This window comes from Vidua macroura, chromosome 3, assembly GCF_024509145.1.
Source record: "Vidua macroura isolate BioBank_ID:100142 chromosome 3, ASM2450914v1, whole genome shotgun sequence".
NCBI classification, from domain to species: Eukaryota; Metazoa; Chordata; class Aves; order Passeriformes; family Viduidae; genus Vidua; species Vidua macroura.
This window is the reverse complement of record NC_071573.1, coordinates 25,330,110-25,357,274: the sequence shown is the minus strand read 5'-3', so window position 1 is coordinate 25,357,274 and position 27,165 is coordinate 25,330,110. Positions and strand designations below refer to the sequence as shown.

The 27,165-nt window shown below is 39.3% G+C and overlaps 1 protein-coding gene across 1 annotated transcript in view; it reads right to left on the bottom strand.

Moving 5' to 3' along the window:
• The window catches only part of PTPN14 (protein tyrosine phosphatase non-receptor type 14), a 109,900-nt gene that overhangs the window by 28,617 nt on the left and 54,118 nt on the right, over positions 1-27,165 (bottom strand). The window contains exons 4-10 of the mRNA XM_053973123.1: positions 12,080-12,177; positions 9,910-9,977; positions 6,837-6,907; positions 5,102-5,189; positions 2,589-2,677; positions 896-983; positions 143-225 (exon numbers count right to left, since the gene is read on the bottom strand). Of these exons, the coding sequence (XP_053829098.1) occupies positions 143-225; positions 896-983; positions 2,589-2,677; positions 5,102-5,189; positions 6,837-6,907; positions 9,910-9,977; positions 12,080-12,177 (585 nt within the window). The remainder of the gene's footprint in view (positions 1-142; positions 226-895; positions 984-2,588; positions 2,678-5,101; positions 5,190-6,836; positions 6,908-9,909; positions 9,978-12,079; positions 12,178-27,165) is intronic.

The following is a 27,165-nucleotide window of genomic DNA, read 5'->3' as shown; positions in this document are numbered from 1 at the left end:
AGAATAACTGACATATATGACTAGGGAAAAAAAAAAAAACAACCTAAAAAACCCCAAAAACCAAACAAAACCAGACATGCCAAAACTCAGACCAATTCCAAAGCAAGGTGTCAGAAAACAACTGTGAAGCAAAAGTACTCACTCTGTGCAGATTTTGTTCTGTTTGTAAAACTTGTGTCTTAATGCAAAGAGACGTGAAATATATTTGGCATTTTCAAGATCATCCTTTAAAAATGAGGAAAAAAATAGGAAAAAATAATTTATTTTGTTATTCTTACCAAGAAGTGACAAAAGCTTTTTAAAAATCCAGTTGCAGGAATGCTGGGTAAGGTCTACCATGGGCTAGTCCATGGTCTACCATGGAATTTGGCTCCTGAGAACACATTTAGTGGTCTCAAGAGCACTGAGGGCATAGGATTACTGAAACCCTGTGGTGTGCATTTACACACTGCCACTTCACTGCTAAGGCACAGTAGCGGGGGACCGCAACAATAAAATGGCTCAAGCTTGCTGTTGAGTTTGTGTACTGGCCTTGGTTCAGTAAGATATGGAGTGATTTTAAACAGTACAGAACAGCACTGTGGCCCTCTGAGTTCCAGTATGTGCACACATGGTAGCTCATGCCCAGTTTCTACTTATGCTGCTGTATTTATGCCATTCAAAAAGCACTTCAGTTTTTTTGCAGACTTCCCAGCACAGGATATTTCAGGATGCTTGGAATAAAATACAGAAATTAATAGCTAAATGAAGTTACTTTCTCTTTCTGCATAAAGTACAACAGGAATGTGAGGGGGGTGGTGTTATGCAAGTGAGCCTCTTTGGGAAAGTGGCATTTCAAAGGTTTATTTTTACATAAGTAGCTTTCATGATGACACTGATCAAATCTTTTTCTTACTGTGTGAAAGAGTACATTCTCTTCTTTGTTGATCAACTCTAGAACAATTGAAGACTTGTTATGAGCAATATTCCCAATGTCATTCCACCTGCAGAGTAAAAAAAGGCATTGGAGTTTGCCAACACATACATTCACACATTTCACAAACACAGTAAGAATCCCTTAGTCAACATCAGTCTCATTTTATGGGAAAGGTTTTCAGTAAATTTTTGTTGAAGAAACCTGGTCAGGAAAACAAGGAAATCATGTTCTGATTAAAAGTGAAAGGATAGTCAGCTCTTAACCCAAAGTAGGAGAGTTAAAAGCTCTCTTTAAAAACACTAATTTGAAGACCCACAATAGAAGACACACTGAAAACACAGTACTGATAACCATTTTACTGAACTGTGGCATTTTGGAACTGATTGATTTTAACCACATGTAATAAAGTTATTTTAAGTGTCATTCCTCCCCAGATGCTGTTTCCACCTTTCATTCAGTGCTAATTCATGCTAAAGAAGGTTAAGTTGACTACGTGGTTATGTAGGCTATGCATTCCATGTTAACACTCTGGTCCTATGTTTGCAATCTTTTTTTTTTTTTTCCCCAAGTAATTGTCAGGTTGCCCAAGATCTGAGTTATAATCTTCTTACAAATAGCTGACAGACATTTGCGTACATTGCATGCAATCCACGGGTATGGAAAGGACTTGTTTGTTCTGTTTGCAGCATGCATTCCTCTTCATGTCATGGCAGGATGCTTGCAGTGCACATTTCCTAAGAGTTAGAATCCCAGCACCAACTCTCATTTCTATATGTAAAGAAACTTCTTGCTTTTGTCACCTGGTCCAATTAAAGGATTATCTAATTCCTTCTCAAAATTACACATGCAAAACATCAGCTACAGGGAAAAGGGAGCACTAACATTTTTTAAACTGACTAATGAAAGCTCTTTTAAGGCAACCCTCCCTCCAAAATTCCAGTTGAAGTCTGATATAAGCCTTAGCTACTGACTGAAAATCAGCACATCTCAAAAACTACAATTTTCAGGCAGCACAAAATTCCTACTCTAATCACAGGGATTAGTAAAAATCTACTTCAAGTAAACAGCAGCAGTAATAAAAATACCCACTAGAAGAGTAGCAAAGACGAGCGAAACCATACTCCCTGGAATCATGGAGATTTCTAGCAACATTTTCATACGGAAAAAACCCTCAAAAGAAAATTAGTAGATAAGTCATTCTTACTAACCAAAATAAACTGCAGTAGAAACAATAGAGTGACGCAGGCATGATTTTCAAAATCACAGAACGAGAAAGTTCAACATTTTTTTAGTGGGGCACCTAAATGTGGCAACCAGATTTTCAGAAGTGTTGAGCTCTTAGGCTGCCAGCTGTGAGGTTTAACAGATTTGCATTCAGAAGAATCAAAGAAGAAGACAAAGACAAGAGAAGAAAAGGGATCAAAGCCTTGTGAACTAGAACAAGATACATGGCAGGCTACTACTACTTTCTTGCCATCCAACCCATTCACAGACATCAGAAGTTGTTCTTTATCTTATCTCTTTGGGCCAAGAGACCAATCCTGAAAACAGCAAGGTTACTACTCCTTAGAGGATTGGCACTGTTACAGTCACATATGCAAGTCAGGAAAAAATCCCATACACACAGCTCTGGAAAGAAACTCATTTTAAATACAAAAGACCCTACTTTTACCTATAAATCACAGTTGTCCTTCCAATTCTGTTTTTTATGAAGATGCCCATGAAGAAAATACCAAGGTGTATGTCATTTCCATGGTTATCCTGCATAGAAAGGATAATAAATGTAATTTAATATATAAACTGGTCAATAGATTTATAGGAATGCATGCTGAAGTACCAAAGAGAAGCCCTTCAGTATGGATGCAAGACTAACCTATATTTTGCTGCTTGACTGGACTCTGATTTTCATTATTTAAGAGCAGCTAGCACTTAAGTTGATTCATTGTGCTGATCAGTGAGAACAGAAGAAGGATAAATGAGCTCCAAGTTATCCTCTCTCAAACACCATGCAGACCAAAAACTGGCATTCATTGTATAATATCCCATACCCCCTGTATTGGTGATTACAGCTATCTAGAGCCTGTAGGAATACCAAAAGCAATAGTTCTCTTTCACAGTCATGGTATTTCTCCAGACATCTGTTAAAACATGCACAGATTTCAGAACACCACACCTGGAGATGGAATCCCTCTCAAAAGCTCTACCCTTCACACTTCCTCCTTTAAGTACTCCATGTAGAAGTTCACAGCATGTCACTCCAAAAAGTACTTCCATCTCTATGCAGATACATCCTCCATTGATTTCCAGATGTTGGGTTAAATATTCAGCTGCACACACCACATAAAAACAATGCAAAACCAGTGCAATCTAAGAAGTCCTATTGCTTTCGCACCTACCCATGTCTCCTCGTAGGCTCCCGTTTGAAAACCACGCACTCCTGATCCATTTTGCAATCAGTTTTCTTAAAAAACCTTTTCCTTTTTTTTTGGCTGCAAATGCTTAATACTGTTGACAAAGAGTCAACAGTACATTTTCTACATTTATCAACAAGCAAGAACAGTTCCCCTCAGCTGCATATATAATAATTGATTCACACTTTAAAGTGGTAAACAGAAATCACACTAACAACACGAGTGTGGTTAGAAAGCATGGCAAGAGGAAAGGATACGAGAGAAGTTAACGCACTATGCCTGCACACACTGTACAAACCATCACATGCCCCTGCATTTCAATAGACCAGGTTAGAGCTGTTCTCCTGGCATTGCTGTGCTTGATCCTCAGAAGGTAACGATGGAGTCTCTGCACCTGTTTAACTACTGAGTGCTAGTCCTCTTGCAAACAAACCATGGCTAGCAATTCATCCACAAGCTGAGAGTCGGCAGTCTAGTCTGGTTAGAGGACAACACACTCTTCTGCCCTGTGCCAGAGGGAGTTTTACAAGGCAAAAAGATTGGGAATATGTGGGGGGAAATGTATGTATTTTTTTTTTTACATACATACAGATATGTAAGTACCTATATCTACATGTGTGTGTGTATACACACAAATACCCACATGGAAAGAAAGACATGTAATTCTAATAACATTTTCTACCAGGAAAAAAGGAGAAACATTTTGTTTTCCCCTTTGAATGCAGTTCTGTTTGTGTCCACGGCCAGCATGCTGCTCCTTGATGCAAGCCTAACACCTTCCTGCCATTTTGCAGAGCGCCCAGTCCACTGTTCATACTTACCTTACAGACACATGCAATAGTATCGAATGAGACTTTCAACACAGAAATCTTTTGCAGTAGTGTTCAGCATTATTCCAAATGAATTTGAGAAAAGCTTTCATTTAGTTCATTGGCAATAAACATTCCAAAATTTTTTTGGCGGGTTGAAAGTTTTTTGCCATTCAGCTCCTCCCCTCCAGGTCAATTCTGAGATTGGCACCAAAGGATCAATTTTAACTTCAGCAGGAAGTTTGTTTTGTTTGGTGTGCATCTGGGTTTGTTTTTAAATTCCAAGTTATCTTTAACTAGCAGGAAAACCACTCACAATCCACCACTTATGGTGGTTGGGTAGGTTAGCAAAAAGAAATGGGTCATGTTGGGAACAGCGGTTTAAGTTCCTCAACACAACTTTATCATGGCAGCATGTGCTCCATAAGGCCACACATCCAGACAATCCATGGCAGGATGGGACTTCCAGTGAAGGGAAAGTGACTGCAAATGCAAAATAATCCCAGAAATTCCCCCTAATTAAAAATACGTGGAGGACCTGTGTGCACATATAGGAAACTAAGGAAAAGTGAAGTTAATGCTTGGTAAGTAGCAACTTAAAAAGACACGAAAAGATCTCATTTTCCTATCCTGTTAAAGATGACCAGAGCTGAGATTCATTTGCCCTAGCCACTCTCCCATAGATAGCACATGAAAGAAACAAAAAGGGAGTATCTCTTATTCTGAAGAGAATATAGCAACCTCTTCTGTAGCAAGGATTTTCATGGAAGAGAAGCAGCACTATAGGCCCAAGTAACCCTCATGTTGCAACGTCCATTCAAACTACCAGCAGTCATTTCGCCCTCTGGAGCAGTTAAACAAGTCCTTCTCTTTTGGACAAACATGACTTGCATGCAGACCAAAGGTTGCTGCAGAGTTCTGCATCGTTTGATTCAGAGGTTCCTTTATAATATACACTAACATACCTTCACAGGGAAAATTTCCTGTCCAAACCCATCCAGACGTTCCACTTCATTGATGTACATTAGCTCAGCCTCTGCTGCAGTAATGCCACTGCAATTAGATTAACAAAAGGCAGCGAATAGGTCAATATTACACACACACACACACACAAATACTGGCAAAAAAAATGTGAGTTTCACAAACCACTTGAGAAGACACTTTGGAAACACTGCCTAGAAATGTACAACACAAAGCTAACTTTCAACATTAGGATCATTTTCAGCAAGGGGGGAAATTTTATTAAATGTCATTAAGCTAAGGTACAAAGCACAGTTCAAATGACAGGAAGAACAAACAGAACTGATCACATTACTCAGCTTCTTCCAAACACATCTTCTCTGGGCTTTATTAAACCATCATGTTGTGGATAGTTTTGGATGGACAACTTGAACCATAGGGGTGCTAATCTGCCTGAATATTATACAAGACCACTGGAGCTTCCTAAAATGACTAAAAAGGAAAGACCTACATTTTCAAGTTGGCTGTTCAAAAACACAGGCACTAAATCCAAAAGTTGAACAGATTCTCTTTCATAAGAGAGAACAAACCAGCTGAAAACTTTTACACACATGTCTACACACGCTCCTGTCACAGCTCAGGAATTCAAACAGACTTCAATTCTCAAAAGCAGGTCAGAATCACAGGTTGCTCCAAAAAAAGGCCACTATTAATTTTTCTCCTCTTTACTCCTCCTTACTACAGCTTACAAACAGAAATACAGGAACCAGACAAATACCTGGGAGAAGGGAGGTGGAATACGATCTACCTACTGAAGTGAGGGGAAGTATTTGCTCTTTGTGTTGCAGAAATAGCACTATAGAGCACAGCAGGTGGGAAATCTTTCCTTTCAAGTCTGTGAGTTAACCAAGATCACACAAGCAGCCTATGGCAGGGAGAGAACAGAACCAGGCCTGTTCATGGCCGGCTTGGAAGCTATTCCTTTGGTTGCATCAAAGGCCCAGGCTTGCACTGAAACTCAAAACTGAGAACGGCCTTAGACTCACAGACTGGTATTTGTCCTTTTACAACCACTTTCTCTCATGTAATGGGGAATGCAGCATCCTTCACATAATATTCCTATTGCATATGACAAGTGGGCACTGCCATTTTTCCCATAACAGCACTCTAGAGGTTTGAACACTTCCACCACAGGAACACCTGGACAACATGAAAGACGCTTGCTCACAAAGAAGGTTTTTTTACTGAAGCACTAATGCTCACACTCCTAGCTCATTAACTAGTAACACCATATTGTGTCTTCTCCTTGAGACTTCAAACCCAATTCCTGTTATTTTAGTTTCCATTATATTGAGAGCATTTGTATCCCCGTCCTCTTGAAAGAGGCCCTTGGATCGCCACCGATCAAGTCACAGGGTCTTTCATCATCTGGATTTAAATGAAATCAAAAAAAGAAAGGAGTCTACTGCATAGCACAAGTAGTGTTACACATGCTCATTAAACTTAAGGGTGTAAATGCTTGTTTATTTGGGATTAAGTTCCTCAGCCATTTTGTGTTTACAAGAGGCAGATAATCTTCTGTGATGAACTAATTAAAAATCCAGTGACACAAAGCATAATAGCAACATGAAGATAAGCTAGTTAAACACTGCCAGGAATGCATAGGGAGGCAGGGAAGTACTAGAACGATGACAAAATTAAAAAAAAAAAATAGCACAAACTTTATCATGTCAAGCTCACCTGTGATTTCGGTGCTCCTGAGCAACCTTCTGAGTCAGGTCCTCCAGGACAGCTTCATCCTGGGTCCAATCCTGTAAGAACATGAAGCAGCATCAAAAACTAGTCAACCAAAGAGAGAGGATAAAATGGCAGACAGAAATTATGACAGCAGACAGTTCAAGACTTGTAGTTACCTACAGGTAACAGTGATAGGTAGAGAACCTATCACTGACTGCATTGAAAATTCAAAGCATGGGATGCTGAAATTATTTGAGAAGAACACAAAACTCCAATTTTTTTTTACCTTCTTTTGAGAGGGTAAAGAGATACTGTTAAAAATAGGGGTAAGGTCCTTATTACTCCAAAATAGAGAACAGAATACAGAGCACAGATAAAGGAGCTTTTCCTGGATAAGACTGAACAAGTCCTTAAAAAATCTGGAAACCTACAAAATAATATATACCTTTTAAAAACAGTCCAAAATAATACATAGACCATGGAAAATTAATTAATGAATATTTTTTGTCCTGCAACATACAGGTACTCCCTTCCTCATGTTAAAGGGGTTGAAAGTTTTGCTACTTCTTCCAAGTTGCATTAAAACCTACTTTATGCTTGCAACACATTTCTGAGCAGAAATTTTTATACTCTCCAAATTTAATAACATGCGGTAGAAACAATTCTGAAATAATTGGGCGCAAGTTAATAAAGGAAGTCTACTCATAAATAAAAGGCCAAAAAAAGGAAGCTGAAAAACTTTCTTGCAAAACCTCAAAGTTCTTACTTTTATTTAAGAAAGCCTTAAGGCTGCATGTAATGTACTTAAATACACTGCTTCTTGCTCAATGGGGCCCTCACCTCTGATACTTGCTTCTGCCACAAAAAAATGTGAAAGTGGTAGCGTGCTAATGAAAAATGGCATGGTACATGCCTATGCACAGCCACACACCTGTGGGGTGTACTGTGTACATAACTTTGTTCTTTTCACTGCTGAAGAAATGCCATTTGACACACATTGTAGCCTCACAAGATCAAACAGCACGAACGCAGATGCCCCTCCCTCATCCACAAGCTCACTTCACTAATGAATTTATAGCAATGTTCTCCTTTGAGGCTTTTTCTATGCCCCAAATTCACTCCAAATCCTCCAACTTGCTTAGGGACTCGTTTGTATCTGCAGCACTTAGCCACTGTCACTGAACTTGCAGTAAGATATTTACTATTAGGTTATCCATCCTCCCCAGAAGAGCAAAGAGAAGTAGTTAAAGAAATGTCAACAAAAATAGTTGATTTAAGAGTAAGCTTCTGAAGGTGTAGGAAGCAGACACTCTGCTGATCTTCTTAAATTTAGCAATAGTTGCATGGATGAAAGGCAGAATACCACAAAGCAATGGTAAATATGCAAAATAGAAGGGAGCTGACCACACCACCATGGAGGCAGCTGACACAAAAACATATTCTAAGAGATGGGCCCAAAGAGTAAATTGCTGAAACACAGAGAAATTAACCACCTGAAAGTTCATGTAGAGACCTAAAACCTCCCCTAGTTTTATTCTGAATAGAAAAATAGTACCAGTATATCCCTGGCAGTGTTCAAGGCCAGGTTGGATGGGGCATTGAGCAACCTGGTCTAGTGGTAGGTGTCCCTCCTCACGGCAGGGGGCTTGAAACTATATGATCCTTAAGGTCCCTTCCAACCCAAACCACTCTATGATTAATTTTGTATTGAAAGAACTTTGCAGAAGTTAATTTACAAAATGACACCCTGACAACAACACTTTTCTTCATATATTTTTTCAGCCATCTTCTTTCCCATTTAGGCTACCATACATGACTTCATAAGCCATCAACTATACACAAGATCATCAATTACTTATCAATAGATAAGATGGCTAACCAAAGAAATTCTGCTCCATAGAGAAGATAACAGCAGTTTATTAGTGAAAGGTTAATATTGAAGCCACATTTTACATGTATATTCTACACAAAGCACATTCAGATCTCTGTACATTCCTTCTTCCTTCTGATTTTTTCAGATAATATTGAACTTTCTGGTGGCTCAAAATTGCACTTTCACTACAAAAAACCAGGCAGATGTCACCTTTACGGACTTAAGATGAACTGTCCACTGCAGTTCCTGTACAAAGAGCATGGGTAAGTGGGATGAAATGCTTCTCAAGCTTTCAAATTACAGGGAGATGAATCATTCTCCCTCCACCGCTCCACTAATTGCAGAGGGAAACCAGATGCCTTAACTTCCAGGCAGCTACACTCAGGGCATGGGAACCCCACCCTGCTTCCAGATATTTTTTCCAGTTGGAAAGAATTCCATGATCTTTTATATATATGAAGATTACACTAAATACTCATGCTGATGGACTTGTCCATCTAAGACAAAGCCAGCCTTAGCTTCAACAGGCATTTGTTTTGGTTTTTTTCTTATTAATTAATCCTCACAGAGAATCTCAATGTCACAGACTGCAAGTCTGTTTTGTCACCAAATTTCCAGCATCATTAGTGATCTGCACAGTCTGTTTTGTTACCAAATTTCCAGCATCATTAGTGATCTAAGCTCCTTCCCTAAGCATTCAAGTTATTTGCTTGTTTCCAAGTGTAAACTAAATTTACAGCAAACGTTCCCTGGAGAACATTTTAAGAAGACCTGATTCAGGCTTCACTTGAGTGCAACAGTCAGCTGATGTAAATCCACATTCTCTTCAGGAATGGCTGCATGGTTTGTCCTGTGACACAACATTTACTACAGCAGCAGCCCTTATATCCCCTTGATATGCTATGTTTTTAATAACACAATACTGCTAATATACACCTTCTACAATAGCTACAAATTCTTTTATGATTCAAAGATGTCTGTTTCTTTTGTGGGCACCAGTTCCTTGTGGAGGTTCAACAAGAACTGAAAATGGGCTGACATTCCACAGCATAGAATAATTCAGTTGCAATCAAGTTTTGGGGAGAAAATTTTGCTTTCACTAGTCCAGTGCTGGTGCTTTTACTCTGTTATCAACAAAGCCACCTCTGACTCATGGAGAAATTATTCACAAAAGACCACAAAAGAGAGGGATAAGGAACTTACCATAGGAAACAAGACATATTCTCGGAGGAAGTCATGAGATTCAAACTGATTATAGTCCCCAAAATCCGCTGGAAAAAAAAACAACACAATTACTCATTTTGGCACTTTCCACACATGTCAAGACCACACTCAACCTTTGCACAGATGCTTAATTTCAAGTGGGCAAGTTCTCTCTGAAGCCACAGCCCAGCACAAAGACTTTTGCTTGCACTTTAGCTTTTAACATGGAGGTCTAAAATAATTGTGTTATTACCAGAGATCAAGTGACAGCCAACAAGTAATTTCTTTCTTTTGATCCCTAATATAATGACTATTTGCAATGCTTAACCATCAGGAGTGCGAGAGTTTGTTTTTCTGCAGCATTCTTGAACTCATACCCCCATTAAAAAAATGCTGGGATTGCTCAGCCCCTTTAAAAATCATGCACGCTTTTGCTTCTCCACCATTTCCAGCACTGACCAGGCAAAAATAAAGAAAATTTGACCTGACTCTGCTACAATTCTACACAGTTGAACAAAAGATTAATTTTACAGCCTATAAAGGCTAAAATACAGTAGTCAATTTTATTAAAATTTGTCAATAAGCAGCATGGGGGAAGGTTTATCCTTCTGCAGCCAACCTAGCAGTGCAGGCACTGTGTTGGTTTAACTGACTGGCCCACACCTTTCTACTCACTTCTCTGCTTCTTCTACATCTCTCCAAAAGATACTCATCTCCATGCTCACATTCACTCATTTGTCAGGCTGAGGATTCTTGTCTAAATGTCCTTGGGACTGTGGAGTTTTGGAAATGCTTACTAAAGGCTAAACTACATTAAAAAACCCCAAACAATGCCTATATTTATCTATCTGTTAAATATACAACAGCTTATATCAAAAGAGTATCTTGCCAGGAGGTTTTTATTTTATATTAATTGAACAGGATCAAACGCCATCTACAAGATTCTCATATTACAGGAGCTGGAAATCCCCACCATAAATCATTTTATCTAAACATTCTTTCAAAGCTACTAGACAATTTCACATATTGCAGGATGCCAAAAATGCAGTTTCATTTTGTTTCTACCTCAGAGTTATGTTTTAACATAAACAGAAAGGAATCAAAATGGGCATGAAACAGAGTCTGCAAGTTTAAAAGAAATAAGTATTTCAAATACCTTTGGTTGCATCACATGCAAAGGACAAAGGAAGTAATACAAGGTCAGGAAGAGGAGGATCGACTCACTCTCAAAATTAGGAAAAAGCTCCAAAAATACAGTCAAACATATTGAGCATCTATTCAGACCTAACTTACATACTGGAAAATCTTCATTTACCTAAATTAAAAGATTCATTATGGAATCTTATGCACATATTTGACAAGAAACATTTTCCCTTCAATTTTTAGCAAGGATATAAGATACAAACACAGCATTTCTACTGCTCTAAAAAAACACCATATAAGCATTTCTCCCCATTGAACCTTGAATTGTCAAGAATCAGATGCTCATGTTTGCTATTTATGTATCTACTTCCCCCTTCCCACTCATCAGAGAGCATGCAGAGAACATCATTGCTGAAACTCTGCCTCAAGTTCTCATAGTCAGTTGTGGATAGACTGAAACATACTTTATCCAAATACAGGGCTTCTTCCTCTGCACATACATATTTAATGATCCTACTTTTATTGATGTCCTTAGGAGTCTCAGATTAAAAATCATATTGTAAGAAGTAGTTTATTATTAACTTATAACTCACATAACAATTATGGTCATGTGTTCTTTCATACTTCATATAGCACTATACAGCAAAATGAGATTTTAATTAAAGGCAAAATTAAAGCTGCTGCCGTGTTTTTTGATGTAATTTGCATTTGAAACCAGAGAACGTGAAGCAAATTCATTACTGCAAAGTACTCCGTGGTCAGGGCTGGAAGAACTGGAGTTTTGTTGAGATTTGCTTGCATGAATTTTAGAAATAGGAAAGTTGAGCACTGTGATGTGGTCCCTCATTCCCACCCTGAGGCTGTGAGTGTTTCATCCATGGCAGTCCACCCATGCATTTTCAATTTTTCAATTGGAAACCCAGCTGCTGTGAGAAGGAGTCATACAAGGCCTCAGTGCCCAGTCAAGATGAAGGACAAAGCAAAAGAGCCATTCCTGAACAAAGGCCATGGGGTCACATCATCCTACCTTGCACTGCCAGACCAGCCAGTCGAATTCCCTGCTCGAATGAGGATATCAATCGCCCATCAAGAACATCCTTTTTCACCTGTAGGTAATACTGATATCTACAAAAAAAGAAAAAAAAAAAAAAAAAAGAAGGCACAAATTATAATATCTCTATGCTTGCACATTTCTTACAGGGGAAAAAAAAAAAGATTGTGGAAAGGAAGGAAAAAAATCACCCCAAACAGGTCGGGCTGTTGAACAGCAGGTCTGTACCGGCTTCAGAAGCTCCACATTACCATAACAAACCAATATAATCCCTACCTGTGCAGTGCTTCCAGATGAATGAAAGGGAAAATACAAGGTTCTAGTTTGGGTTCCCCAGACCACATAGAAGAGGGGCATCTGTTAAGATTATTCTTTTGTAAAGTTTATAGAGACCATGCAATCCGCAATGCAAAAAGGGGCTTTTCCATATTGTTTATATTGGTTTTGCTCCATTGTCACCATTTTTATTGAAGAAATAGAATTTTAGCCATACACTTTGGTCTGCTGACTTACCTTAAACTATGGCTCCTATAAAAGGTTTTTTAACTGTCATTTTTCATGTGTAAGAAGGATGACTAAGACACACAAACCAAGCAAACACAGCTTCTAGCACAGTCCATGTGTGCATTCAGCCTCATGCTTCCAACCCCTGTGTACACCTGGGTGATCCAAATTAAGAACCTCAAAACCCAACAAATGGGCTTTTTCAGGCTGTGAGCAGACACAGCAGCACAGAGGTTACTGCACCCTTCAGCTGCATGCCTGCTCGCCCCCTGAAACTGAAAGTGAAGAGCATCCACTTAAAATGCCATGGATTTAAGAAATAATTGCTTGAGATAAACTGGGATAGAAAGAATTGTTAAGCACACCAGCCAGTCCCAGAGACCGCAAGCTCTGCAAGGCAGACAGTGAAGAGCAATCAAAGTCTGTGGGCAGCAAACTCCTAACTGTGCTCAGCTATAACCACATCTGACCTTACCTCTGAACCTCTTGACAAAGAAGCTGCTCTGGCCTTGCTTTAGACTGTAAGTCCCCTTCCCAATCCCAGCAGAAGGGAGAACCACTGCAACATCACCCACAGAACACGAACTGCGCTGCCTTAACTATGCTTGCAAATATTACTGTTTGAGGTATAAGAAAAATATAATCTCATTTAAAATGCTCAGATTTGGCTTTTTATCTTTAATAAAGATTATTTTTTTATCTTTAATAAAGATTAAAACTTGAGGGGATTTTGAAATTTGATTGAGAGAGGCAAGCTGAAAAGGACACGGCTTCTCAGCTTGGGCCCTGTGCCTCAGCCCCAGGATTCACACTCGCTTGGTCCAAGAGACAAACCAGCTTCTTTCCACTCCTTTGCAGTGACTACATCCCAATTCTGAAAACACGCATGCTTTCATAGAAGCTTGACATAAGCTGCTTTATCAACTATGCAGGTGAGCAAATGTTTGATGAATTTGGTCTTTAAGACTTGTAATCTCAGAAGCAGCTATTTGGGTCCATGCGACATATACACGCAAGTTATGTATTCTAGTCTAACAAGGAGAATAAAATCCGTATCTGCCATAAAAATTAGGCTATTGTTAAACAAACACAGTATTAAGAGGCTAAATGAGACTCAAACCAATGTCAAATCTTATAGTAACATCCCAGCTGTACAGAAGTCAAGAATATCACTGTAGAGGAGCCATGATTTCAACCACAGTGTCCACACAACTACAGACAAATCACAGGAAGGATTACTTAAGTAAGCATCTACAAAATACAGTGCCAATGCAGTTACTGTAGTATCAAATATTATGACCTAGGCTTTCAAAAGAAACATTGCTGTGGGGTTTGAGTTGCCATTTGACTTGCCATCGGAATACGATGTAAGCAAGGAGGAAACATTGCTTAGCATCTGCCTTGAACAATGTGGAATTCTCAAGAGCTCTTTCCACAGTTTTCCCCCAACACTGTCTTTGACCTATAGTTGCCAAAATTTAAAAAAAAAAAAAAAATACAACCCTAGACAAATAAGGAGCACTCACACACACTGTTACACACTCACTATTACACACTCACACTCACTCACCCAATTACACATTCACAAAGACAGCAGATAGCACCCACAATCTGAGAAAGATGTCTATTTACAGCTGTTTCACTTGATCATCAGGAAGGGGTCACATTTAAAAATCTTATTAGGAATATTCTATAACATTATGGAATCACAGAATGAGTTGGGTTGGAATGGACCTTTAAGACCATCTAGTGACTTTAGGTTTTATTATATATTGTAGATTGACATGCAGTAAGAGTTTAAGGGATGTACATAATTAGAGCTCTGACATTAACTAGTGTATCTGTCAGGAAAAAAATCTCATGGGGAAAGATGTCACTTCTCACAGGCAAACTCACTGAAATGCAATCTGCTGTGGCTCTGCCACCTGTTTCAGTGGAATTGCCAAGATAATCTGAAGAAGATTGAGGCAGAAACCTGTGGCTGGTACCTGCTTCCCCTTTAACCCTGGACTGACAGTGACAAGTGACATCCACCTAAAGAGTCCCCGATATGTCTTTCCAAGGTGTCCAAATCAAGCATGGACTGGGACATCTGTCCCCAGGCATGGACTGGGGTGGCTAATTCCAGTGTCAAGGCAGAGGAGGAGGATACCCTGGAGGAAGCTCCATTAGAAGGCTCTAATAACTCCGCCAGCCACAGATTCATGGCTCAGCCATGCTGCAAAACTGTGGTCAGGCTCCCTGCCCAGCCAACAGAGAGAAGCAATTGGCCCATGTTCTGTCAGGGATTTGAGGCTCCTCCATCTGAAATTAAATTAAATGCTGTTATTATACCACTATGCTAACAGAAACTGCTCTTTGTTCACTTGGATTGCAAAAGTAGATGTATAATTTGAGGGAAATCAAACATTTTAAAAATGTTTCAGTTATAGATTCACTGAGGAAAGTTGTTCCAGGACAGCAGATAAAAACATGCATTTCAGAAGCCTTCTATTAAGTGGTTTAGTTGGGAAAGCATATGGAAAGTGAACAAAAGAGAAGTTTGCAATCTGGACCCCCAGATAATAAAAGACAAAAAATTCAAAATTAAAATTTACGAAGCTTTAATCACAAAGCCATTCTGGCATACCAGAGGAGTGCAGGGCAGCAAAGACACCACCATAGCTGAGTCAGCCTAGAGCTGAAATCTCTCACCTTCATTGCTCTCTTTGGGTTAAACTTTACTAGCAGAGCCATTGTGTATTTAATATAATAAAGGCTACTGCAGTTTGCCAGCCTGTAGCTAATTCCAAGGGGAATGGGAGTGGACAACAAGTCTGAACAAAGCCATCATTATAAGGATATCATTTCCCACAACCCTATTTAGCCAACACACAAAACATTGGAAGTATATTTGCATGTATGGCATCAAAAAGCATATTTTTATAGAGTAAAGAAGCTGCAACTGGATGACTATGAGACAACATCTCAACTCCAGAACCTGTATTTTGGCAATCCATACCATTAAAGGAAAAAAAGCCCACCAAAACCCGATAGTATTAGTGAGCAGGATCTAAGGGTACTATTTTAAAATTTAATTGCAACACCCAGATTCAAACTCTGCTACAGCTGCATAAATGTAGGGAAACTCCATTTGCTCAAACAATTCTGCATGGACCTCCCCCAGGACCAGAGTTCACATTTGCTCTCCTGTCACTTCAAAAAAGAACATGGGTGTTTGTATATGTCACTGAATTCATTGCACGCTTCCATCACTACTGTTTGCCTGATGTAAAATCCCTGTTGCTATTTGATACACATAGAAAATAACTCAATATCACTGATTTCTATTCTCCTCAACAACCAACATTTTATATATCACAAGCTACACAGAACCTGGCCTGACAATACAAGAAGCGAGGTTTTTGCAGAGAAATTAAAAGATTGTTTACAAAAGTAAGAATATGGGTTAGGTTTGCAGAGTAATTGCACTGCATCTTCAAGATTTTCTTACTAGTGACTTCCACAAAGAACCACAAGGCAAATACTTCCTTACCTTAATCATTATTCAGTATTATCAGATCAACTAGCCTTAGTAATCAAGCAGCATCAAACTCTGCTAGGAAATGTAAAGAAACAGAACAAAAAATTCTTTTTGTCCCGGGCATTTACAATCTAGATGTATGTTTCATACAAACAGGTGACAGTGACCTGTCTGGATTTTTGTTATTTTTCCCTGGTTTTACTTTCCTTCTCTGTATATCAGGGAGGGTTTGTACCTCCAATGCAGCAGAAAACACTTTAAAAGCTTTTCTTTTTTTTTTTTCTTTTTTTTTTTTTAAATCAGTTTGTTTATTTGGAAATTTTGAGCCAGTATAAACACATCAGTTTCAATACCAATAAATATTTACCTTGAGTGTATCTGAAAATAAACAAAGCACTACAAAACATGTATTAGTTACCCAAGAGGTACAACTCCTTTATAATAATTTCTAATGATGCTATTACTGGCATGACTAACTTTTTTATAACTCATTAGGTACCATTTTGGCACCAAGCCTATCTGTTGGATAACTGCATAGCTATGTAATTTAACTTCTCTGGAGGAAAAGAGAACTGCTTTACCATTTCATGCCTCCAAAAGAAGAAATCTTTAAGACTCAAAGGAAAAACAGATTGGTCCACCAGTGGTTTAGCTCAAGAACTTCAGCTCTTTTCCAACTTAAAAAAAAAAAGCAATTAGAGTATAATACAATCTTCTAAAATTAGGAACACAATAAAAGTCTTATTGAGTCACAACAACAGTCCGAGTCAGCTCATTTGAGATTATCTTAGTATGGTAATATATTTCTGAGGAGAGACGCTGCAGTGTACACTTATGCAATAATCTGCCCACAGGGGAAGCAGTTTCTCCAGCACAGAGGTCTTTTATAATTTACTAAAATTATTTTAAACACCAGCTTTGGTATTCATGTGTCTACTGTTCACCTGACACCTTAAAACCTGCCATGATTTTAGCTTTTATACTATTTAGAAACAGGATTCCACAGATACCTATATGCTACATTTGAAATAGAAGCCCATTTTTTATTTTGTGGATATATTTTCTCACTGTTTGAGGTAGAGGAGCCAATGCCTTGGCTATTCAGGGCAACCAAAGGAACTCACAGAAAATGACCGAAAAGTAAATTCTGTTTATTTATTACATACTTAGGACAATTGCATTACTACTTAACTCTTACAGGTAGCTTTTCAGAGAAAAACATGCTTTAATGTATTAATCATTAACCTAATGATCATTAGCCTAATTTCATAGAATATCTGAGGTTGGTGAAGCTATTCATGTAAACCTGGGCAGGAATCCAAGGTAGATTTGGGAGATCTAAGGTTTTGTTCCCAAGTCTCAATCTTGAGTACTACTTACTGAATGCTGCTTATTTCACGTGGGTCATTCAATACACTGCAACAAATCTGGCTTGCAAACTTGGACTGGATTTTATACGGTAAGGAAGGCAGACAGGCAGACAAGACTGGTCTTTTCAAATGCAACATCAGTATATTGGCAAAGGTGGTGTTATGATTTCTGAGCCTGAGCGTGCTGAAACACATTCTGGAGGCAAGGATTCAATCAGCACATCTTAATCTAAAGGCACTTAAAAAAAAAAAAAAAAGAGAGATACCTAGATCCATTATGTCATTTTCAGTAACACAGAGCTAATGCCTCGTCTTTGCCACTTTAAAACTTAGATGGTGTTGATAAATGGAACATCTCTAGTTCACTCCTTCGGAATTTCATCAACATCTCTCCCAGCAAAAGTCTGGTGTTTCACAGTATTAGACAACAGCCATTTATCTGGGATTTATGTTAGAACATAAAAAGCAATGACAGTGTTTCCAATAATAGAAGGGTAATATTTTTGGAAGGGTATTATTGAGAATGAGTCTACCACACCCTGCCACAGACCTTCAGGAAGATCAGCAGACTTGCCAGAAAAAGAGAGCAAAGGAGACGAAAGAGCTTTTGTCACACATGCAGGAGGAAATTCCTTCAGAAGCTCAAACTGTCAATGCCAATAGTAAAAACAGAGTTATAACATCTTCCAGGGTAAGAGCTCTTTGATCATAACAACCTTAGAGGATAGATCAAGGCTAGCTTCAGGTAACTGAGAAATTGCTCTGCTCAAAAGCAGCATCCAACTGCCTACATCCTGGCTTCCTCCAGCAGCTGGATGGAAAACATGACTGACACTAAAACCAAAATAAATACATGGAAAGATTTGTGTCATTGCCCTTCCTAATGAGACAGAACAATGGTGGGATAGCATCATATTTACACATTTGACTGAAAAAAAGGAGAACAGATCAAAACACAGTGCCTATCACCTACTTCCAGATCACTCAATCTCTCTCTTTAAAAGCAACAAATTATAGTTGAAGGGGAAAAGAGGGGATTTGGCTACAACAGACTAACTTCACAGCGATGGTCACTTTCCATATATTTTGATGTGCAGGTTGTGAGATAAGGAGAAATGACGCAGAGCCTGGATGCCTGGCTGGCTTGGTGAGCTGCACCGAGGCACACAGTGAAAGGCCAGTTACCACAGCTGACCAGTGAGGTTCCTACCAAAGGCCAATGCCTTCCAGAAGTTGAGGGCCAGCTCCACAGTCAGCTCCTGCCCAAGGATACTAGAACAGGAAAACCTTTGCACAGCTAAAGACAGCAGGATGAGAATTGTGCATTGCTTAGTTGTTGCTTACCACCTCCATTTCAACAGTTGACTACTGAAAGGTTGTTCCTTTGCGTGCATTCCCCAAAAGACAATTAAAATTCCAGAGCTCCAGCTCCTTCAGTTCTTTACACAGCTGGCACATGATTTCAGAAGTAAATGCAAAGTATTTTAAGAGCAATAAGGTTTTTATTTTGGCATGAATTAGTCAATAATGCCAAATTTCTGCAGAAAAATAGGGCACTTAAAGAAAAGTATGTTTGTATTACAAATGGACATTGACTTTTTAGGAAAGTAACACAGGGTCTATAACCTCTCCCATATAAGCATTACATGCTTCCAGTGTAGCCTTGATCTCAAACTGCTGTGGCTCTCTGCTGCCCAGAGTTCAAGGGATGGCCAGCGAAGCCCTCAGCAATGAGCCAGGAGACAACAGCGTCACATTCTGCGTTCTCACTGGCAGAGAGAGAGTACGCATAGGAAAGAAGTGCTCTGCCAGTGGTTTTCTTTTCCTGCCATTTCTGATGGACCACAAGCACAGACATGCACCCAGGCCCTGTTGCAGCCCACAGACATGACACAAACCTTCCAAAACACGCACTCCTTCCATGAGAAGCTTAGCCACCAGATGCAGCTTCACAGTATCCACCAATTTCTCTATATTTAAACAGACCCCCCCCCCCCCAACCACAACAGATCCATCCTCTGTACTTGTATGGGTTTTTTTTAAGAGCATATTATGCATTTTGCATACTCCAAGTTCAAATAAACCCACAAGCACAAAGTGAAACTTTAAATAAAAAGGCCAGTAATGGCATGCTTTTGCAAGAAAGGAAGACATGCCACAACCTGATCTTGATTTTCTGCTCTTGAACTATTGAATTAATTATAACAAATTACAGGGAGCCCCACTACAATTTATAAGCACAATAAACTCCCTTACAACCACCTATAATTTTATCAGAGTTAATCCAAATACCTAAAGAATTATACAGCACAAAACTTCGACGTGCCTTTTAGAGTAAAAAAAAAAACAGGGAAGCCATATTCTCTTGTCTACTGAACCTTTTCATTTAGAAAAGGCTATGTTTGGTCTCTGCAAATTGGAGTCAATTGGAGTCCAGCAAACCCTGGTGACATCACCATAGAATTCATCTTTATAAAGGCTGGAGTGAGATTGCAAAAGTAAAGCAAAACAAAATCATATAATGCAAAGAAATCTGTATTTTAGCATTTCTAAGCTAATGTATTTAGCATTTCATTTTCTAACTGAAAAAAAATATTCAGTGCAAGTATAAATATTCCACAGAAACAGTAGAATAAAAAATTTGGGAGCAAAGAGTTTGTTATCCATGTCTTTGAAAAAAGCCATGTATCCATTTCATTTGGGTTTTAAACACAGGCTAAAAGTGTTATTGTTCAGTCTGTTGTTCAGCCTAAGCTTGAAAACATGCTCAGCTATGTGCCTGAACTGAGCAGAACACTTGCACTTGGCTACAGAGATCCAAAGGTCACAGCTCAGGAAATTATTTTTTCTTTTTAGCTTCGTGTTCTTTTTTGATCACAAAAAGAAAAAAAATGATTAAGACTCAGTCTGGTAGGTGAAATACAGCAATGCCACATATAGCTTTTCACAACATGGTTGGGTTTTTTTGAGTGCAAACCCACAATATCTCCCACAGCTGCTGCCTCCACATTCACCTTCCTCCAAACACAATCTTCCCAATTCCCATATAGGGTCCCAGGGCTCTTCCTCCTCACCCTGAACTGTGTGTCCCAGAGGCAGCTACAGCTTTGATGCAGGATTTTGGGTAATAAAGCAATTCTCCCAGCCAGCAGCTGTCCTTTGGTGCCTGACACACAGCATGGGCTCCAACTAAGAGCAGAAGCTACAACCACATATAGGCCCCACCTACACACAGGCGCTCACTAAGGTGCCGTGGCATGCAGCCTGTGTGTCACTGGTTAGTCACATCCTCACAACAGCAGGTCCCACACACACAGAGCAACTCATGTCCCCAGATCTCCAGATGGAATAAGACAAAAAAAAAAAAAAAAAAAATCCTGAAAAGGCAGCTGTAAAGATTCATCCTCACAAAGATGCAAAAGTGCAAAGATAAGCCATGGCTATGTAGGCTGAAGAGTGCTTAACCTCCTGGGTAAGAGGAGCACAAAAAAAATTCTGTTAGTCTTTCCTGAATTGGAACTAGATTTTGGCAAAAATGAGATTGGACCCCAAAAGGTTAATAACAGCTTATATTTACTCTATTTGTATGTGTTGACTCAGTTCAAAATATGCTTCTCCCTACCCTGAAAAACAAGACAGCTAACCCTCAAGCTCTATCTACTGTGGGAAAAGGTGGTTTAAGCTACATATGGAAGCAATATGAGTCAACAGTTTGAAAATTCTCCTGGTAACCAGCCAGGTTAATGGCCAAGCAGGTTAGAATATCATGCTAAAAAAATGTGGCGAGTTAACTAGAACAAATGTATACTCAAGCTCATACAATGCAATACTGAAAACAAATAGATAACATTTTTTTTAAATGGTGCTTTAGTACAGGCATAACTATTTATTTTTCTTTGGACCCAAAAAAAACCATGAAGAGTTCTCACTGCTCCATTCTCTTCCCCACATCGTGTCAGTTGTAACAATAAAATATAATGTATATACCCCATAAACCCCATTTTATTTTTCAATATATATTTTAAAGATTCTCCATCCATACCACTCTAAACTCTGGAATTACTCAAGTCCACCATGTTTTTCTGGCTAAACGTAGTGTGTTCTGCTGTGCACTCATGCAAAAGCTGAACAGAGTGAGCACATATACCAGTGAACAACCGGCATACCTATGTAAGCATCCAGAACATCACAAAATAATTGCTTTGTGGGTGCAGAGCAGCATGCAAGTATATTCAGGTGTTACTTTATTCAAAGAGCAAGTGAACACGTTCAGACTTACAAAAGAATGTGTGCTTAGCCTGAACTTAACAAAACAAACAAACAAAAAAAAAAGCTCTGGTGAGCCTGCAGTGAAACCTCGTTCATGAATTTATAGAACTCATTTAAAAAACCCGTCAATTAAACCTTTATGTAGCGTCCCAACCTCACATAATGAATGTCTTAGAAAGCTGTACTGATTTAGTGGAATTTTACCTGGTGTGGAGTTAAAAATCCAGTCCATTGGCTACTGCCTTTTACAGTAATCTGTCCTGGCAATAAGAAAACACTGCTTGAAATGTGACACGATGAAGTTGCTGCCTATCTATAGGTCGTCAGCACAACACCTTATATTCCTGTGAAAAGATTGTTGAACCTTAGCATCACTGCCAGCAGCAAACAGAAAACTCAGGCTGCTTCCATCTCCCAGAGACCCCAGTGACCCTGGTATTTCCAAAGGAATAATTGAAAACAGTCACCCCACACCTCAGTACATCATGCAATAAAACCACGACCCAGGAAGTTGTAACATCCCAGTGAACGCAATCCTGCAAAAGTGAACACAGCTCTGATAACAACGGGATGTTGCCAGGGAAATATGTGAATCAGTGCCCTGTTGGGTGGGTAAAATAGATCCATTTCATGAAATGAATAATTATTCTTTGTAAAAGCTTCAAAAACAGATGAAGATATCAAGTGCAAAAGCAGCTGCCAAAGATAAAACAGTGAACCAGTAAACATCTCACTGCACAGGAATCTGCCATCTTCCGACACTGAGATTTCTGCCAAATTCTTGTTGAGATTCTCAACTGCATAAGGGCCTCCACACAAATGCTTCTTTTAAACACATTTGGAGACTTGAGGGTTGTACTGACATCCAGTTGCAGATCCTTTAGTGCTATACCCTGCCAGTAAGGCAAAAAAATTAAGATTATTCAGATCACTGCAAAAGGTAAGTTTAGAGCTAAGTTTTCATGATCTGTGTCTCAGCTACAAGAGAAGGGAAAAACTTTGCTCCAGCCTGCAAGTTCAAACCTCAATATTGAATAAATTTAAATGAAGACCGGCAGTGCTACCATAACCAAGATTTCCACTGCCTTTTGAATTCTCAAAATTTAAAAAGCTGATAGAAATCCCAGTCAAAACCCACACATCTTTGCTCTCATGCTGCTGCTGCTAGTGGCTTGACCCTCTCCCTGATGCTGTAGAAAAAATTCAGACATCTATCTGGGACTTCTAAATAGAAGACCAATGATCCACAGTTCCCTTTTCAAAACACACAGTAGGAAACAGAAAATGAATCACTTGCAGAAAGTGATGCACAACAGAGGAATCCTGAATCACACTGTGGAAATGCCCACTTCTTCTCACTGATTACACAGGAAGTCTCGAGCAACCCTCACTCTGTAAGGCTTTATCAGCAACATGACTGAGACAGGATTGGTGTATGTCACGAAGAGTTTAAGGAGTACATCCCCTGGCAGTCTGCACTTCTCTGAGGAGAAACTGCTAAGTCCCTGTTACTGCATCATATGGGAAGACAGACAGGAGAGTACCAGCCCCAGCCTAGGTAATGCAGTCACCTGTCCAAACCAGTGCCCTAAACTACTCTGGGAGACAAGGCCAAAGCACATGCCAGTGTGTGAGGTGCACCAGAACCGCCACCCTGTGCACAGCGCTCCTTAATGAGTGGGAAACCTCCCTCTGCAGTGACACACATTGCTGCTACACCTGAGGGGAAAAAAAGGGCAGCCAAGCAGTTTGCAACAGTCTAAATGACAAAGGCAGTGAGCAGCTCAATTTCTAAACTAGAGGAAGAATTATCCTTTTCATCTTCTTTTGAGGAGATGCAAAAATGCTGATGGGCACTTCCATGACTCAAGCAGCTAGGGATGACAAATGTTTTTCCTTTTTCCACTTTTTTTATCCTCTCTCCTTTGAACCAAAACATTGAAGCTATCATCTTTTTTTCTAAAACCCTCTATTTGCTTTTAGTTGCATCTGTCTGGTTTAAGGAGACAACAGTACACTAAGAACCTTCAGGGAGCAAAAGCTATCATAACTTATTCTATTGACAGTCATTCCAGCAGCAGAGACTTTTTCATTAAGTTTACAGAAACCTCCCAGTTTGTGGATGGGAATCCCTGTCCATCATGGTGATGGCAGCATGCTCCCACCAGTCAGGAAACATTAGACTCAAATATCCAGTCTACAGAATATTATTTCTATTTAGAAATAAAACCATTATGAATCAAAGTCTGTTCTTTGTTTCTCTGCCTTTTGTATCTCTGCATCCTGTCTTAGGCCTGACACAGTCCTCAAGAGTAAATACCTAGGTGAAGGTTTCCTGTAGAGTTACAAGTGTAAGTAGATGCAGCAAGGCCATGTTGTTAAATACAACTTTTGACACATCCTCCAGCTATGTAAGCAGAAGCTTACTATCCATACACTCATCCTCTTGCCTTAAGACACTGCAGTTCAAAGAAAGCAGGACACAATTCTCCACTTCATTCCAAAAGGTAGGTTAAGTCACAGTTTTCTTGAGGTTCTACTGCCAATTACAGCAAGATTAAAAATCTCCTTTCAGCACTATTTAAGATAGATGGCTTACTAATACAAAATGAGACAAAGGGACATGTCCAGATCATACAAGTAGATCTTCAACAGATTTTCTATAAATACACACACACATGGAATGGGTACTGCTAGCAGTACAGCTACAGATATGCAACCATGTGTCTATGTGGCACTGGGAAATCTAACAGGAGAAAGCCAAGGAGCAAGGAAAGCTGGATTTAAATAGAAGACAACTCCAGGTTATCACAGTGATCCTCCCAACAAAAGTGCTTATCACTAAGCAGGGGTGAGGACAGCTTCCTCAGAGGCTGAGAAACAAAAAGCAGTCCATGTGACTCATCCAAACAAAGCTCCATACATAAAGCAAGCTCTTCACTGATGAAAGCAGAAGCCCAGATTTCTAGCCTCAGCACCATTTCAGCTGTCAGATATCACAAAATAAATATATAGGCCACTCAAATTGGTTTTTTTTCCATGCAGAAAGGCAAAAGAACTTTTTTTTTCCTGCAAGAGAAGCTGGTTAGACCTTCAAAGCAAGTTTCAAAATGCTTAATATATTTCCTTCTCTTTAGGGTTTATAAAATGTCTCAAGTACTAGGTTCAGCCTCATGGACCTTCAGCTCTTCCTTCTGGAATTAAGGTTCAATCCTGGCAGTCTATGTAATCAAGACACATTTTTAACACCGTGGTTTGCAGCCGTATCCTAATTATAAACAATCACTTCCTCTGGTGACCAGGAATAGGACACAAGGAAATGAGATGAAGCTGCCTTAGGGGAAGGACTTACAACTGGGATTGTAGAACAGGGACAAAGCAGGGCTTGCTATGATAAGACAAGGGGTAATGTTTTTAAACTAAATGAGGGTAGATTTAGTCTAGATATAATGAAGAAATTATTTACAGTGGGAGGTGGTGAGGCCCTGGAAGAGGTTGCCCAGAGAGGCAATGGCTGTCCCATCCCTGGAAACACTTAAGATCAGGCTGGATGGAGCTCTGGGAAGCCTCACCTAGTCCCTGCTCACTGCAGGTGGGTTGGACTAGATATGACCTCTAAAGGTCACTTCTAACCCAAATTATTCCATGATTCTTCTGTGATTCCAAGTTCAAATTGGATATGAGGAAAAGATTCTTCACCTGTAGGATAGTCAGTCACTAGAACAGGCTCTCAGGGAACTGACTACAGTACCAGCCTGATGGTGTTCAAGGAGCATCTGAATGATGTTTTAAATCACATTATTTAGTTTTAGGTAGTTCTAACAGGAGCAGGGAGTTGGGCTCAGTGATTGTTACGGGCCCCTTCCAACTTGAGAGATTCTGTGACCCCTCAAAGCCACACTATTATTGAAGAATGATATTTCTTTCTTTGGTAAAACTAGGGTTTTTTTTTTCCTTCTGGTTTTTGAAAACTATAAAATATTTGGAATCATACCTTTCATGCCCTTCTTTACTGGCCCTTTACTAATCTAGTCTGAGATTTGTTCTGAACATGTAAAAAAATCCCAGACTGAAATTCATATCATTACCTCATTCCAAGATCTTCAAAGTTTAGGGAAAACCCTAACATAATAAAAATCACAAGCATAGACAATAAAATTGCTACATTGTAGCCAGCTGTGTAATTGTTTCTTTAAAATCTGAATCATTTATGGCTGTCAGCCATGGTAAAAGCCATCCACATTGCTTATCCAACATACAGGCTCAGCCAATGTCTCCAACAGCACACATGCTCAGGTGGACAAGAAAAGGAGATCCAAAGTACTTTTACCCAAGTGTAAATGCTTCTGCTACCACACCTGCATGGAAGGATTCAACCTGGACTATCTAAGACCAGAGAGGAAGCTCTCTCAATATGTGTAAATGATGTATGCTCTACTACTCTAGTAGTAGAGCAGAACCTCAGAATGCAATCCTTGCTTCCATTTAAAAAGGCCCAATAAAAAAGGCTAGATTACTCCAAAAGTATTTGTTCTACCAGAATTGAATGTAGAAATAGCTCCCATCAGGAAAGCAATATGTTAGCACAGTGACTAAGCCCCAGAGCATAAAATTAGTATTATTTCCTTATGATCAGATATAAATGTGAATCTGCCCAATGCCAAGACACCCCTGTTGCAACATTTCTAACCACGACAGCCACTGCCTTCAAAACACAGTAAAGCAAGAATGCAGGCTGAAAGTATCCTACACTGTATTTATAGTTATGCAACACTATTTTTCAGAGTTGCTACATATGTACTGCCCAACCACACACATGAAAACACATTCACTTTCTGGTCTAAAAGCACAGTATAATGTAATAGATTAGATCTAAGCATCAACAGTTTCTTAAAATATCTGGCACAAAGAGCTCAGCTTTCAATAACCAACACACAGAGAACAAGCTCCCCATTCACTGAAGAAAGTCAGCTGGGAGAAGGGTTTGCCCTGCTCAGCAAATATTTTATAAACAGGGAATTAATGTTGAATCTTAGGTCTGCCTTGAAGGAGTTCTTACTTTTAAGTCAAAGTTTAAACATCCATTAAAATACACATCCAAAAAGAACCAACTGAAAAATATTACTGAAAAGCGAAACAACACATACACTGCAATAATATGAACACATTAAGAACCAGGCAAATACTGCACATTATTTGTTGTTGCTGTTCTCTAAATACAACATGAAAGCTAATTAAGTATCAGGGTGTTTACAACAAGGCAAGTACAAGCCTAATGCGTGCGTTTCATGCTGCAGTAGCCACTAATATTTAAAAAGTCTAATAATTAAAACAAAACAATAAAGCCATCAAAGGAGCACCAAAATGCGAATATCCCAGACTGTCTAAGCCTGGGT